The following is a 17,107-nucleotide window of genomic DNA, read 5'->3' as shown; positions in this document are numbered from 1 at the left end:
AGCACCAGATGCTGTGATATGATCCTTCCCAGATGTAAAATCTCCGGAGGTTCCATGTCTATGAAATAAAAGCTACCCAAGAATATCCTATTTCATTTAATACTAGTCTTGGAAATCTGTCGTCTGGTCATTCCAGTATAAAGTGTAACCAGACAGTGCACATGTGCAGTTTCACTAGAAAGTGAACAGATATTTATAACCCAGGGAACAGAGGAGGCCAGAAGCCCTAGCAAAAACAAACACACAAACCAGAAGTCATTTGTTTGGTGCTTCAGAACAACAGTCTGAGATTATTCTCTCATTTAATGCTGCTGTCTGGGATTTAATTTTCCTGGTTAACACAAGTTTATTTGAAAGGCACTGTAGCAAGCTTATAGATGGCCAGATCCATCCTGGCTGACATTACAAGAGAAAGAAAAGACAGACGTGATGACACAGGAATCTTTCTGATCATAGCTTCCTCTGCTTTATACCTGCTACCACTGAGCACTTGCCAAAAACCTTTTTTGTGTATGTATTATGCAAGACTAGCTATTTTCTCCCAGTACTCCCGTGACAACTCATCTGCCTTTGAAAGCAGAAAACCTCTCTACAACCTTTTTCCCTACTTTGATCTAGGACACAGAATAATAGTATTTAAGATTTAGTGGGAATTTTCCACCATCTGCAATAGATGATAACCTCTCAAGTGCAACGCAAGAAGCAAAGTCAGAAAATTAAGTGTCCATGTCATCAAGGGAATGTGGGAAAAGGAAAAGGAAGGAAAAACAATTCAGACTTGTGAGTTTTATGACTACCTAGAGTAAAACAAATCACGTAAATATTGCTTCTTTTCCCAGTTTGATGTAGAAACTTGTAAAACTCTGGTTCCTGTAAATGGTATGGACTTCCAGAGAATCACAGAATATTGAGTTGAAAGGGACCCATAAGAATAATTTCAATGACTTCTAGGCTCTGGGAAGTTCTGCACATTTAACCAGGTTCTTGCTTTGCGCTCTCTCTCTCTACTGTTGATAAATACTTCACTTATTCAGATTGGAATAAAATAATGATGTTCAAGATTGGAGAAAAAAATACCTTCCTGGGCTCCAGGACTGATCTGCTGTTTCACTTTAACAAAACTAAGGCATCAAGGAAGCTGGACATACAAGCAATACTAGAGACTTTAGCATTTTTGACTTAATTACTGAGTGTATAATTTGGGTATTTTGAATGATTGTGTGGCCTGTGTCAGCAACTCTGGTGTGCTCAGCCACCACTCACACCTTCTGCATCAGATCTCTGTGCCAGCCCAGCTAAAGACAACCTCTTGTTTTTACTGAGTCAGAAGAACTGCCTCAGCAGAACTGCCTCTGGAGGCTTCCTGAAGGCAGGGCATGCAGTGCTGCTCAGACTTTGGCCTCTGTGCTGCTGATTAAAAAAAAAAAAAAACAAAAAAAACAACAAACTGGCCTCCTTTTGGAAACCCTGGGAAATGCAGGTCTTGCTCATTCCTGTTCTGGGCTGTGTCCAGTTCTGGGCTCATCATTACAATAAAGACATGGAGCTACTGCAGAGGGTCCAGCTGAGACCACAAAGACCAAGCATCTCTCTTATGAGGAGAGACTGGGAGCTGGGCTGTTTAGTCTGAAAACTGAGAGAGGATCCCATCAATACATAAAAACGTATCAAAGAAGAGTGCCAAGAGGATGGTGCCAGGCTCTTTTTTTTGTGGTGCTTAGTGACAGGACAAGGAGCAACAGCCACAAAATAAAATATAGGAAGCTTCACCTCTACATGAGGAAGAACTTCACACTGAGTGTGGCAGAGCACGGGAACAGCCTTCCCAGGGAGGTCACGGAGTCTCCCTCTCTGGAGAGAGACATTCAAACCCCATCTGGACGCGTTCCTGTGTCACCCGCTCCAGGTGACCCTGCTGGGCAGAACGGCTGGAGCAATGATCTCCAGAGGTCCCTTCCAAGCATAACGATTCTGGGATTCTGTGTGATTCTGGTTTTTAAAAACCTTCTGTCGACCTAGCACACGTCGGGAGCAGCCCGGCGTCCCCGGAACGGGGCACAGCCCAGCGCTGGACACCCCTGCCCGCAGAGGCCGTCCCGGCCCGGGGCCGGCCCGCAGCACGCCGGGCTCTCCGGGCCCTCGGGGCACTCCCCGCACACGGGGCACTCCGGCCGCGGCCCGGGCGCAGGCGCGGGGAGCAGGCGGGGCCCGGGCCGCTCCTCCCGGTGCCCGTGATCCCTGCGCCGTTCCGTAGCCGCAGCGCAGGGAGGCGGAGGAGCGTGGCCGAGCCCGGCCCGCCGCGCTGGCGAGATGGCGGCGCAGAAGATTAACGAGGCGCTGGAGCACATCGCGAAAGCGGAGAAATAGTGAGCGGAGGGCAGCGGGGCGGAGGATGCGGGCTGGGGGGAGCAGGCAAGCGGCTGCCACCTCGGCACCCGCGCTGTCCGGGCCGCCCGGCGCTCCTGCCCCATGGAGGCGGCGTGTCCCCTCCTGGCCTGGCAGAGGGGCTGAGGAGACTCCGTGCGCCTGGCGGCCGCGCATCGGGATAAGGGGAGGGAGGCGGCGGGGCCGGCGCGGCCGGAGTGGGCGGCATGGCTGCTCGGCCCCTCCTCTGCCTGAGGGGAGCCTTCCTACGGGGCTGGGTGCTGTAGAGGGCCTGCTGCCCCGAACAGGGACAGTAAAGCGGCCCTAAGACTAAACAGTGGGGTCGGTGAGGCGGGGCGGCTCAGAGGCCTGGAGCCTGAGCAGTTTCCTTCAGGGCCTTGTGGCCTCCATTGCTCCTGGCGGCAGAGTGAGGGCTGTCACTTCTGCCCTTCTGCTAAAGTTAGTGGGAGGAAGACAAGTCACGGAATTAGGTCGGAAAAGATTTCTGAGATGATCGAATCCAACCTGTGACACAACACCACTCTGTCAACTAGACCAGAGCACTGAGTGCCACATCTAGTCTTTCCTTAAACAACTCTGTCACCTCTGGGCAGCCTATTCCAATGTCTAATAACCCTTTCTGTGAAGAATTTCTTCCAGATGTCCATCCTAAACCTCCCCTGACACATCTTAAGGCTTAGAGACAAGTGGGAGAAAAGAGTTATGGAGATTCTGTTAGATAAAAGGACTTGACTTTGCTGAAGTGGTGCGTGTTTCCTGTCCATGAGAAATGTGTGATTGCTGCTTCTCAGAGGCTTCAAAGACCTGTACTTATGTTTATCTTGGAGAGCTTAACATCTATGAGAGTCTGTTACTGTGTATTTTAACACTGAATATAGCTATTTTGTTGAGTTGCACAGAGTACGGTATAGATGTAATAGAACTGGCTAATCCAAAGATGCCATAGTTCTAGTAAGAGCAGAGACATGCCCTCTGGAGATCATGGATCAAATGTATAAATTGACATAGAGGGAAAGCTTAGAAATCGAAAAAAGCCAGCATATCTTACTCATGTTACTTGACTGAAAGTGCCCTCCAGCAGAATTAATTTTAAGCTTATCTGGAGAGTGCTTGAAATAAAAGGCACTGAGACCTCAAATTGTGTGTAGGTTGAGTGCATTGTGTATTTCAGCTTGATGTGTTTGGGACTCTGACTGTGGTAAAAATAACACAACACAAAGGCTTGTGTTAGAGTTACACACTCTGGTCTTCATCCAAGTAAGACAACAAGATCACCTCAGTCTCCATATACATCTGTTTTGCCGAGTAAAGAATGTATTGCATATGATGTGTTGGCCTATAACAAATATGCAAGCAGACCGTAAAGTTATGGTAAAATTTTAATTTCTTTTAAAAATGAGAAAGTCAGCATATTGAATTCCAAATTGCCTGATGACTCACCTAATTTTCCCATGTTCATTTTTCTCTGTGTATTTATACCCATGTGTGGCACCTTTTAGTGTCGTGGTCTATTTTAGACATATAAATGACATGTGATTCTTTGTGTTGGTAACTAAATTCTTTGTGTTGGTAACTAAATTATTTTATTTTGTATGCATTGGAGGCACCTTTTAGTGTCGTGGTCTATTTTAGACATATAAATGACATGTGAGTCTTTGTGTTGGTAACTAAATTCTTTTATTTGTGTATGCATTGGAAAGTCTTTGATAATTCTCAGAAGCAAAAAAAACCAATCCTGTAGAGGAATGCTGGAAACTTCCTGATGTCTGAAAAAAAAATACTGTCAGGTGTCATGATATTAGAAATCTGGAGATTCCTACACCGTGTTGGTGTAGGAGGAAGTATTTTTCTTCTGCTGACTTCTTACTGCTGAGAAGATGGACTTGGGAAGACTCTATGGGAGCAGTAGAAGCGTGTTAGGGTGAGGTTTGTAACTGTGGGAGATAATTGCAGTGCTTTATGCAATTCTTAACAGTGCTGGCATTTGTTTTTATGGTAGTGATGCCACCATAGTATTGGCACACAGGTAATTGCTCATTTCCAGGGCTATTCTAAAGTTTGAAATGTATCTGAAGTGCCTTGATGGTTATACATAAAATCTTTACTAATTGTTTTTTGTGTTTTAGCCTGAAAACTGGATTCTTAAAGTGGAAACCAGATTATGACAGTGCAGCTACTGAGTATGGGAAGGCAGGTATGTGGCACTAAATATGGCCATATATATTTCAAAGTATTCCTCAGGCTTAGTCCCTTACAATGTTTTATGTATTTTTACTGCATTACTGTGTAAGTTAAACTGTTGTGAAGATTAAATGTAAGATGAAACAACAAAAAATCATCTTGGTAGCACTGTAAAATAAATTTCAGGTTGGAGATCTAGAACAGTCTCCAAAACCATTTTTTTTTTCAAGCTTGCAACTTCTGTTTTTATATTGCTGTATGTGACAAAAATAAAGCTTTCTTTCCTTCTTTCACTTGTCCACCCCCAAATCCTGTGACTTTATCTACAAAACAACAGACGTTCAGGCTGGTTTTAAAATTTTGCTTTATCATCATCTTATGAAATATGTCCTGTCAAAGACTGTCTCAGTAAGGTGAATGCTGCCAGCTTGGGGTTTTTTTTCAGGCACAGTAAGGTCTCGTTCCTCCCTTTTTCCACTGCCAAGTGACATACTGAATATAAAATCCTTATTTGTTGATTTCTTTTTGTTCTTAAGCATTTGCTTCTTTCTCATGGCAGTAATTTGTCGTGATCTTTTGGCTTCCTACTCTCATCGTTCCTACTTATTCACCTAAGACTGAATACAGAAATACAAATTTGGAAGAACAACTGGAGCATTTATAAATTGAAATTTATTCTAACTCTTACTTTGTATTTTATTAGTTAAACGAGATAGAAATATGTGTTTGTACTTGTGCTGACAAAGTTATGGGTGTGCTTTGTTGGTGGCACGTTTCTGACTTAGTTTAATTCCTAATGATTAAAATTATATAAATGTGCATTCCTCCATTTCTGTAATTAAAATATAGCATGAGTGACTCTCAAAGTCCTGCTAAACACATTGAGGGCTGTGTATGGTACTGAGGTGGTATGGAAGTGGTGTTGATAATAAATGTCTTTAATGGTAACTAAGTAACTAATGAAACAAGGAGAATTGTCTGGGATTTTTGGGAAGACCTTGGTAAACTGTAACCATGCATGTAAAGAGCCTGTTTGCATCTTTAGGTAGCTAAACTCTTGAGCAGCAGTGGTAAAAAAGAAGACAGTGTCAAGTTGTAAATAAAACCTTTATTTGCTTTTTTGCAGCTGTTGCTTTCAAGAATGCCAAGCAGTTTGACCAGGCAAGGGAAGCCTGTTTACGGGAAGCTGAGGCACATGAAAACAATAAAGCGTATCTTTTCATTGACTGAGATTCTTTCTTTCCGAGAAACTGACTAGTTGCTACTTAGATTGGAGTAATGGGGGTTGGTAGCAGGTTATTTAATATACTTGCACATTTTGTCAGTGTAACAGAATTGCTTTTTAAAAGTCTGTTCTGTGTGCTCTGAGTGAGAAAACTAAAGAGCTGTTGGTGAGAAAGTTAGTGTTGTCCCAAGTAACAGCTGATAGGTGCCTGAGATACCTAGGTACTGCTTCAGAAATTTAATTGGTTTTTATTATCTACTAATGCATAGTATAAACTAAATGAAGCTCTGACATTATTACAGTACTTGTGGTACTGCTTAATAAGCAGGAACATATTTTAAGTAAGTGTGCTTTTTACAGCTTTTTATGTAGCTATATATTGGTATATTGTATTTATTCTGTCCTTAGAATTATTTATTTTTGACAAGTTGCCTGTAGTTGTAGTAGGTTCGATTTGCCTTTATGGGGTTCCTTGCTTTGAAATTAGTAATTGTGTAAGATTTTGTACACTAGTATTTTTCCTGCATTATATTTTTGTGGCTTTTGTCCTTGACTTCAACAATTTCATGTCTAGTCTCTTTCATGCTGCCAAGTAAGTACAGACATGCTAAGTAATCTGAAACAGATTTTTTAATATACAGTTCAAGTACATTTTGATCTTAGAGTAAGTGTTTTGATTCAAGTCATTTTGCTGCTTCATGATTAGTTCAATGGAAGTGTGATCTAGGAAAGTTTGAAAACATGTAATAGCTACCTGAAGAAATTATGATTTTGGCATTCTTCAGCACCTTTTATAGCAAATATTTTTTCTTAGATGAGCTTCTCATAATTTTGAAGTTCTACACTGCTGAGCTAATTAAGAAATTTTTAATTAAAGAGTACTTCAGAGATGACAATAATCCAAATATTGCCTGGGGATTGGGTTAGAATAGATTATTACTGGGAAATGTGGTTGAATTTTGTGGAAGATAAAGTTACACATGTGCTGCATCATTAAATAGAACACTTAAAACATCTTCAAAGCATTAAATATTAACAGTGAAGATGTTAGATAGTTAGTGCACGTTCACTTTTGCTTCATAACTACAGCTTGCTGTAATACACCATCTCTGACCAAACTGTACATTTTTTTTTTCTGCAGAGCTTATGAACAAGCTGGCATGATGCTAAAGGTATTCTCATTTACTAGTTTTTATTTCTAATTTCTATTTTATAATGATGAATATTGTGCACTGTACTATTTTACAAATACTTGTAAGCAATTTGCATATTCAAGTGAAAATTTTTTGTTGACTCATAGTCCCTACCTCTGACTTCAGAAGATTAGGAAAGCAGCATTTGTATTTGGGAGGAAAAATAGTTTTCCTTTTGTAGAAGGAAAGAAGAGTTCCTCATGTCAGAGGGTAACATAAGAGTGGTGCTGCTTTTACTCTAAACTAACACAAATTCATGACTTACAGGAAAGTTCAGTACTTAAAAGTGAATTTTAGGGAGTTGGTGGTCAACTTTCACTGCCCTACAAGTTTGTAAATAAAAACTAGAGTCTTAATAAATAAGTTATTGCAATTTGCTTTGATTTGTGTCTTTGCACATCAATTCCTTTCCTGACAACAGTGTTCCTGTGGCTGTTGCCTTGTAGGAGATGCAGAGGCTCCCTGAAGCAGTTCAGCTGATCGAGAAAGCCAGTATGATGTACCTGGAGAATGGGACACCAGACACAGCAGCCATTGCACTGGAACGGGCTGGAAAGTGAGTCTGACTTATTGGTGGCTAGAATCTGTGCAGGGCATGGGTATGTCTGTGGTTTTCTTTTATGCCTTATTGATGCTTTCAGGTAAAAAATATTTTCCTTTCATCTGAAGAGAAAGTATTGATGTTTATTACAGGTTAATAGAAAATGTGTGTCCAGAGAAGGCTGTGCAGCTCTATCAGCAAGCAGCATCGGTGTTTGAAGTAAGTGGGGGATTTTTGTCCATGTTTTTAGCTTGTTGGGTTTTCTTCTTTTAGATGTAAAAAAGAAGCTTAAGATGAGGTTTTAAATCATGTTTCCTTTATTTTACATCAGTGGCTGAGTAATGAAGCTAAAGGCTTCTCATGCTGTAGAGAAAGAGATGACAAAAGTTAGGAATCAGTTTACTTTGCCTTTTTCTCAGTTTAGGACTTGACAGAATCTGAATTTTGTTCAAGTGTTCTAGCTCTTGTTGGGCAGAACAGAGGGTAGAGAACATATCTGCTCTTGAGTACTGGAACCCATAATAATTTGAAAACCCTGAAGGCACAGAAGAAAATATTCTGCTTGGTGTTCCACCCATTACATGAGATAGTGATTTGCCTTTTTACAAGTGGCTTTGATGTACTTTTCTATTGTCAGTTATCATGTGGTTTTCAGATTAGTAAATTTGCATTGACATTCCTCTGCTGAGCAGATCCATACAGGAGCTGGCTGTGGAACTCGGGAGCACCAATACACTTCATGTTTCCCTTGAGTGTGTGAGCTGCTGATCTAATAGCTGACAGTTGTTCTAAGTTACAGGACACTTAGATTAGGGTCTAGTGGTCTTAATTCTATGCAAATGAAATAAGAATGTCTGAATTATTTTTTTTTTCCGCTAGAATGAAGAACGTTTACGGCAGGCGATGAAATAAGAATGTCTGAATTTTTTTTTTTTTCCACTAGAATGAAGAACGTTTACGGCAGGCATTAGAAATGCTAGGGAAGGCATCAAGACTTCTGGTCAGAGGACGCAGGTATAGCTTTATCCCTTTTTGTTCTTCTAATGTAATTCAATCTTAAAATGTTATTTTGATTGTGGTTTCTTTTTGTCTTGGTGTTGTTTGGTTTCTTTATGTGCTGTTAGTTCTTACTTGAGACTCGCTTCAAACTAAGGTCCAGTTCCTGTGGGATGTGCCATGTTCATCCAGGAACCATCTGATTTTCTGTTCTGGGATGGGAGATTGTGAGCTGAAAGACTTTTGCTCAGTGAAAACACCAGTTTTCATTAATTCTTAAACTACTTGAGGATTTTTTGGTTTGGTTTTTTTTCCCAACATTAATATGTAGAAAGTACTTGAAAATCTTCCATAGCTGTGGGATATAAAACAGAGGAATTAGGACTGACCTGAAGAATGAAATCTGCAGCAGTCTGATTCTGGACTTCTTAAACAAGAGTGAATCTTGGAGTCTCAGTGAGACAAGTTTAATTGTAAATTACTTACACCAAACTTAACCTTCAGTTCATCTTAGACTTGCTTCACTGAAACATTTAGCTCTTTTAAGAACTATATTGCTAGTTCGTGGATATCAGACTTACTGATTATTAATAGTATTAATATTACTTACTGTAACCTCAGGACACAAAGAAATATGTTAGTGTATATAACAAAGCATTTGTCTTGTACAGTGTTACAAAAACCAAGGTTTCTCTGAATAGATACCAGAGATGTTCTTAGAACGTAGACAAAAGGAATTACTGACTATGTATTTACCTTATCTGTTAGTAAAATCTGCTGCTGATTTTTAGTTGTGATGCTGTTTATTTGAGTAGACTTGCCATTGTATTAGTTAAACACTTTGTAATTGGCCTTGGGTTCATTGTGTTGTATTCCTGGCACTGTTACTCCTGTTTTTTTGGTTTTTAGATTAGATGAGGCTGCACTGTCTCTTCAAAAGGAAAAAAGTATTTATAAGGAAATTGAAAACTACCCCACTTGCTATAAGGTAAACTAATAGACACCTTCTGATAATACATTTCAGTTTTCTTATTTTTGTTGTTACTGAAATCTGACAGATGATGGGCACCTCTTGATTCAGTGATAAATTTCTTGCTGAATGATGAGAAGGTGTGGTAGTGGTGTTTCCCCAAACTTCAGCTGTGCTTTTTTAAGTTTTAAGATAAGATGCTATTATCTACAGGAGCTGTCAAAAGTAAACAACACATAAAAAATAAAGATGTTATCAAAAAAAACAAACTACAAAAACTGTTACTTGGGACGCCAGTCCATTAAAATATTACAGGAGATAGCCTATTTCATACCAGCTGAGAAGATGGCTTTCTACTTTTTCTCTAGATTGTTCTGACTCACTTGTGTCAGTATCTTAGGATGATTGTGGATTGTAATGACCTTTCTTGTACTAGATATTAACAGTCTACTATTTTTGTCATATTTTCTGTTAACTTCTAAAGAATCATAATTCTTACTTTTTTTTTGTTTAGAAAACTATTGCTCAAGTCTTAGTTCATCTTCATAGAAATGACTATGTTGCTGCAGAAAGATGTGTGAGGGAAAGCTACAGGTAAGTCTACTTCGTGTCCTATGATTTTAAACTGAATGTTTCACTTGTGTAGGTGTATCTTGCTTGACATTTTCCTTTCATAAATTTTTAACCTGCATTTCTGTTGACTTACAGTGCAATAATAATGTTCCCTTGTGTATGGCTATCAGGAATCTTTTTTACACATAACAAATTTAGCTGTAGTTCTTAATTTCAACTTTCATAGGAACTTCAGTAGCAAAATCTCAAAAAACAACATATTTTTACTTAAACTGTCTTTTTAGTGAACTGAACATATGTACAAGTTAAATTGTAATACTTTACCTTTAGAAATAATCTTTCAAGGTCAGTCTTTAAACATCTTGCTTGTGTTTTCCAAATCTCTAGTTTTATGTACAGAAACTCATGACAGAATTTTTCTGTATGTGAAGTGGAGAAAGAGTTTATTGACTAATCAGGAAAAAAAAAATGAAAAATCAAATATTCTTGTTTCATCTTGATTATGATTGTGGTCTTATTTGCAGCGTGCAAACTAATATTACTTAAAGTTTAATTTTTATGGATATGATTCATATACCTGAAGAAATAAACTCTTAATTTCCTTCAGTATACCAGGATTTAATGGAAGTGAAGACTGTGCAGCACTGGAGCAACTTTTAGAAGGGTATGATCAGCAAGATCAGGATCAAGTTTCTGAAGTCTGTAATTCTCCACTCTTCAAATACATGGATAATGATGTAAGTAGACAGATCCTGTGACTGGGGGCTTTTTTGCTTTTTTTCACATTAAGAGGATGGGGATTTTTTCCTAGTAGAGAAAAATAAGAGCACAGTCTTTGTATTTATTGTGACTTCCTGTCATGCTTCCCTTTGGCTGTGAGCTTCCTGCATTCTTTGACTTTGCCTCCCAGTGATGGTGCTGCCTGCCTTTCAGATGGTGCAAAGGGTTAGTTGAAAGAAAAGCTTGTTAAGGATTTGCTTAATTTTTTTTAATGAGTTGACCAAAATTCAGTCCTCTTGTGCTTTCTTCCCTAAGGGCAAGAGCAGTTTGCTGCTTCTGCTTTTTCTCAGAAATACCATGCAGCAGATAAATGTGCATAAACATGAACAGAGCAGGATGCCTGCAGGATGGCATCATTGAATTTTTTTTTTCCATTGCTTATTCTTGAATAAGGTACTCATTCCTGATAGATTTTGAATTTGGAGCAAATAGTTGTGTCTCTTTCCCCACCATTTTTTATTTAATTGAATTTGTAAATTGTAGGAAGTGTAAGATAAGAAAGTGTGAAGTAATGGAAACATCCATTGCTGCCAAACCTTATAGCAGTATTGGCTAATTTCACTTCATTGAATACTAAAAATTAAGTTACTAGTCTTGCTGAACAACACTTTTAAAACTGTTTGCATAATCTAATACTAGATAATGTGTGAAAAGCTACATACTGGAATTACTTCTTTTCTACATAAAGCTTGAACCAGAGGAGCTATGTGGCCAATTTATTTGATAATAAGCAGCATCAATACAGATGTCATATCCCATTCTCAGAGTATTTGAGAGAGAGAAAAATGGACCAATGTTATGTTTATTCCAAGCTGAGAACATCATCCCTCTATTTTTGTACTGAATGTTTCCTGCTTGCTTATTGTGAGCATCAGCCAATTCTATGATAGTACAGAAATTAAACTTGCCTTGTTATTGTCAGTATGCCAAGCTTGGTCTTACCTTGGTGGTCCCAGGAGGTGGAATGAAGAAGAAATCACCAAATGCTGCCCAAGACAAAGCCAGAGGACCAGCTGCAGTGGGCTCCCATGCTGATGAGGAAGAGGATGAATATTCTGGTGGACTATGCTAGCTACAGACTAGGTTGTCATATCTGACTGACTTGTGATGCTGAGCATATCCAAAGGTACCAGATTTACCAGAGCTTCATTGCAATTGTGATATGGGAATCCTAATATTAACTTGGCAGCTTCTGGGTGCAATGCAGGAGAAAAAGCATGATTGTACCCATCATCTTGAAACATCTTTGGACTTCATCTCTTACCTGGCAGGAGCTTCCTTAGGGCCCTGCCTTCAGCTGACGGGAAAAAAATTGAGGAGAGTTTTACTAAAAGCACAGTTTAAAAGAAACCAAAACTTCAGAAGCACTGGAGGGGAAATAGTACAGAATTTAAATGCTGGATTTCAACAGCAGACACTTTTGGTCCCAGTAAGGTGTTCACAGTTGTCTTCAGACTGAAATATATGGTCATTTATCTGGCTGTTTATCTCCTTTTAAGACCATTTAAAGCAGACTGTGCCAGGCAGGATTTTTACTTGTGTAAGCACTAGGGGGAGCATTGTTTGTTTTCAACATGTTTTTACTGCACTGGGGAATATTATTTTAATACCTTATTTTTACAGTATCCGCATGAGTGTGAAAAACACTAAGTCAACTAGTTTGAAGCTATCTTGCATGCTTAAAAATACACATCTGCCTTTCAATAAAAGAAATTTATTGACCTGAAGTACTTGGAAATAAATGTATCCATAGTGTTTGTAATGTACACCTTAGAAAAGGAAGGAGTGAACGGCCATTCTTAGCGGTGTTTTTGAAGCATTTCCATAACAGAAAAAGAAACTGAAGTTAGCAGGTCATGTGCACTGAATATAAACTTCTGAAGACGAATGTTTATCAAAAACTTAGGTGGAATGTTTCAGTGATATGTTTGAGTTCATAAGTGTCCTAGGTATTTATTTGCTAATCATTATGCTAGTCTATGAAGACATTTGATTCTTTCATATTTTCAAAGCATTGAACAGATATCTCCTATAAATGGCATTTTTCAAACTTGCTTAGAATCCAAGGTAACCAAATTTTAATGCATCCCGTTTCTATTTGGTTTCAAGTCATCATGTGTTTTACAAACTTCTTTAGTGTTCTGAATTTATTTCACTATTTTATGCTTAAAAGTTGTCGAGTCCAGAAGTTGCACCTGTGGCTTATTTTTTCATCAGGACCTAAGCAATGTCTGCACTAGGGTGACATCACTTGGAATCCAACAGGGATTTGTATGTGATGCCCAAAGCTCTGTAAACAAGAGACCAAAAGCACAGTCTGTAGTGTTGGGATAGTTTCTGCCATATTAAGGAATTGGATGTCATCAAAAATATCAGGCATATGTGTGACAAAATTGTGTCAGGTGTAATTGTGATGAAGATTGAAATTTTATAGGGCTAGTGCTCATTTTCCTTGGGGTGAATAGCACTCAGTAACATTGAGGTGGGATCACAAACTGCAGCATAATTTCCTGCCACATTAGAAGGTCTCATTATTCAATTTAATGGATGTTCAAAACCCAGTTTTGTGTCTTTGTCTTGTGTAATAATAACCATGAGTTTTAAAGCTGTTTAAGATGCACCTGTAGGTGTTCACTATCAGATGAGTAATTTCCCTTTGTTATTGGTGACACATGTAATAGTTTTGGCTCTATGAAATTTTAGGAAGTGAATTGCTTCTCTCTGAGAATGCTTGCAGGTATGCACGAAAGCTGATTTTGAAGACTTTCCTAGAATTCTAGAACTCTTCTAGAACTAGAATTCTGGAACTCTTTTTGCTGTTGGAGGAACTCACTTTAGGTTAACTGGAGTTTAACTTCTGCCTTCTGGATTCAAATCAAGTTGAACATAACACTTACTGTGGTGAGTCTTTATCACAGGTAGAAAGAAATGCACATTTAGGAACTCAGAGGACACTAAGTAATTTTCTTTAAGCATTTCCAGCTCCTTCTAGTTCTGACATCAGTTTTATTGTGTGAGCCCAAGGAGTCTGCTTTTTGTGTGTGTGAACAGTGGTGTGTATCTGAAATGATGAGGTGCATAAGAAAATGGAACTGTGTGTGCTTCTGTGGAAGAATTTTCAGATTTATTTAAACTGTGCTTGTAACACTAACAGGTCCTTAAAAGAAAATTTAAAATTTTTGTTGCATTTTTAAGACATACTTTCCATATGGAAAAAAAAAAAATAGATGCACAAAACTGTCTTCCTCCCTCCTCAAGTTGTTTCTTTGTTCTGTGCCAAGTGTGGAAAATCTGGGACAAAAGTGACTGGTACTAGACATGTTAAGCTGCCATTGAATTGGCATTTCTGATTTTTAGTAGTAGAATCTTAATCTTTAATTGCAATGTTGCTGCAAAGACCAAATCTGCAGAAATGGAAGCATCTGAAAATAAGATGGTCTATTTTATATAACTTATTCTCCTATTTTAGACAGTGAAAGTGTGTTAGGAATGTTAACTGCCTTTTAGTAAATGTTTAACTATAGAAGAAACTGTCTGTATATTATGTGTTAGTGTTTGTTTCTATCTTTCAAAGCAATTTGCACACTTATGTAAATACCATTTAAGTGATCTAAAATGGAAAATATAACATTTACAGCAAGAGCGTTTCCAAAACCAGTGTTGACTGTAATAAAAAAAATGAATTGTGCATGGAGGCTGAGCAATGGCCAATGCAATGTTTATGTAAAATCAGAAGATTTCTAAATTATCTGTAACTTAATAGTCAGATGATCAAGTGCAGTGTGAAACCTGTGCTTTACTTGTTCTTTTCCCAAATCTGTGGTGTAATAGAGTACAAAATGTGTTTGCAACAGCTCTACAGATGCTGCCTCTTGAGGCTGTGTGTTTCACCAACATGAAGAATAAAACTTGAAATTAATGCATATGTGGTAGCTTTCTCTGTTGTTGATCAGGTCCTGCTGAGGGCCACCATTTGAAAATTAATGTTAATTATATTTAATTTGTCACTGGGATAGATTTTCAAAGTGATGATTTTTTGTCGCGAGAATAAAAGATTGGAATCAGTGGAGAGTTGAAATTAATAGGAGTATGAGAAACAACTAGATTTCACACAACTTAAGGATGAGAATTCTGTAACTCTTTGGAGACTTCATAATAGTAGAAAAATCACCTTTTCTACTATTTTAAACTGAAACTTGCTGGAATATTTAAAAGTTGAAGAATCTGGCACTGAAGTTCTACCAATGTAGCGGGAATTGTTCCTTAGACACTGCAAATATGCAGTTGTATAAAATTATAAGAACTAATCTGCTCTCGGGAGGAAAAAAAAAAAAGGCATGTCATCTAGATTTATAATAAGTAGTGAACTTTTTGGATGCAGGAAATGGAAAAAAGAAGCGACCCCAACCTCTATGACTAGTAGTGGTAATAAAATTGGAGGAAGTAGATGTAACTTTAGAGAGCAGAAGGGAACCACTTGGGATCTGCGGTTTGAGTCTGAACAGGGCCATGAATCTCTGAGTTAATGGTCTGTAGAGGCCAGCATGCCCAGGAGCTGGGCTCTTCTCATCCTCTGCCTGTTGGGGAGGATGTGCACGAGTGCTGTTTCTGACCGCCTTCCGCAGGGCTGGCGGATCTTTGTTTCAGAGCCGCTGCCGTTGCCCTTCTGCCGTGATTTCCAGCGTGGCTGTCAGCCTGGAACAGGAGCGGAGAGGCAGCTGCAAGGCTGCACGTACGTTTCCAGAACATGTGGCTGTTGTGATTCATCTGCTGAGTCCAGTGGGAATAGGGGTGAGGAGTGTGGCTGGACTCCGCAGTGCACGCTGCGAGCATCTTCAGTGATGTGCAACCAGTGTGGACTGCGCCACAGAAATGTTCCAGTCCTGGAGTGATAGAAGCGGGTCCCAGCATGTGCACAGTGAAAATGGGTTAACAGTAGTTGTCTTGCTTGTTTTCGATTTGTATTTGCGTGCCTTTATTTTGCGTTGTTTCTGAGCTCTGCGTAACGCGGCGTGTGTGTGTTATCTATCCCAAGAGCGCTATTCCCTCTTAGCGCTAGATGGTGCCGCAGAGCTGGCACAGGCGTTTCCTCCGCTGCCGGGAGCCTCTGCTCCGTGTCCAGAGCAGCTTCTGCCTTTAAGTATGATCAGCTGGAGTATTGGTTTGGTTAGAAATATCCACACGGGGACCTGCCCTTGCTGCTGTTGTCATGGCTTGAAACACCTGCCCAAAGTCCTAGAAGTCAACTTAGGAAGACAGCTTAGGCTGTTGTGTTTTCACTTGTTAGAATATGAGCCTGGGAAATCGGGTGATTAAGAGCCAGGTTATGGATAGTGGGTGGGTGGGCAAATAAAACAGTAGCCAGTGTGCACCATAACCTGTGAAAAGAAATTTTCAGCTCCAGGGCTGGCTGATTCTGCTTCAACTGGCAGTCTTAGTGCAAGCACAACATTTTATGAAATGTCTCATGCACAGACATCAACAAGTGTAGGAGGCAGGGAAATTAACAAAATGGAAGGAGTGAGGAAGCTGGTCATCAGGCAATGGCGTGTTGATAGCTGGAACAGAGAGCTCCTGCTGTAATTTGCTGAAAGGAGTTTGCTTAAAAAAAATACGCCACTTCCTGATTCATCCACAGGGGCAGGTAGGGAAGGGTGAGGACTGGCACGACTACTCTGCGTGCTGGGGAGAGGTTCTGCTGCTGTGTGCCATGTGAGGCAGTCTGAACACAGACACATTACATCCTTTGCCTGTCACTGACTGGAATTCAGGAATGAAAGATAAAATCATAGCTGCAGACAGGGACTTCTTTGTGTGTGTAGCTGACAACTTTTTAGCCAATGCTTGCTGTGCTGGACTGCTCAACAAATGTCCCAGAGTAATTGTGTCGGTAAGAATAGAGGAGAGAATTCATGAAGTGTAAAGACCTATGGTACCCCCTGTGTTTTATGGGTGCCAATTATTTTATTTAATTGGCCACCGTCCAGTAATTTTCTGGCTCCGCTTTTGTGTCAATGTATGATTTTCCAGGCCGAATGACTGGAGGAAGAATGAGGATCTCCTCAGCTGCACTGGAGTCCAGAGCACAGGTTGGGTGTGTAAGGAGTGAGTGATTAAAGCTGGGTGGAATTGGGGGGCTAAGGTAGCTGTGTAGCAGCACTGACTGAGAAAAATATTGTAAAGATTTAGTAACAGAGCTGCAGAAAGAGTGGTATATTTTAAAATTCTCCTTTAAGTAAGACATGATCTGGTAACTTCTGCTA

The 17,107-nt window shown here is 39.7% G+C and overlaps 1 protein-coding gene across 1 annotated transcript; it reads left to right on the top strand.

The window, feature by feature from the left end:
- The first annotated feature begins 2,205 nt into the window (after positions 1-2,205).
- Positions 2,206-14,767, top strand: NAPG (NSF attachment protein gamma). Its single transcript, XM_041399363.1, has 12 exons — positions 2,206-2,366; positions 4,512-4,579; positions 5,693-5,777; positions 6,366-6,383; positions 6,933-6,963; positions 7,431-7,540; positions 7,678-7,744; positions 8,469-8,539; positions 9,431-9,509; positions 10,006-10,085; positions 10,672-10,801; positions 11,767-14,767. Exons 1-12 carry the CDS (start codon positions 2,311-2,313, stop codon positions 11,914-11,916), a joined length of 945 nt encoding a protein of 314 aa, XP_041255297.1. The 5' UTR covers positions 2,206-2,310; the 3' UTR covers positions 11,917-14,767.
- The last annotated feature ends 2,340 nt before the right edge of the window (positions 14,768-17,107 follow it).

The sequence above is a fragment of the Onychostruthus taczanowskii genome, unplaced genomic scaffold, assembly GCF_017590055.1.
Source record: "Onychostruthus taczanowskii isolate IOZ18803 unplaced genomic scaffold, ASM1759005v1 scaffold16, whole genome shotgun sequence".
Taxonomy (NCBI): domain Eukaryota; kingdom Metazoa; phylum Chordata; class Aves; order Passeriformes; family Passeridae; genus Onychostruthus; species Onychostruthus taczanowskii.
Note: the sequence above shows the minus strand (reverse complement) of the source record. Positions and strands in the feature narration are given on the sequence as shown.

Coding starts and splice junctions, on each gene's coding strand:
- NAPG (XM_041399363.1), top strand. CDS start 2,311: ATGGCGGCGCAGAAGATTAACGAGGCGCTGGAGCACATCGCGAAAGCG. Junction 4,580..5,692: donor TACTGAGTATGGGAAGGCAG/GTATGTGGCACT, acceptor GCTTTTTTGCAG/CTGTTGCTTTCAAGAATGCC. Junction 7,745..8,468: donor AAGCAGCATCGGTGTTTGAA/GTAAGTGGGGGA, acceptor TTTTTCCACTAG/AATGAAGAACGTTTACGGCA.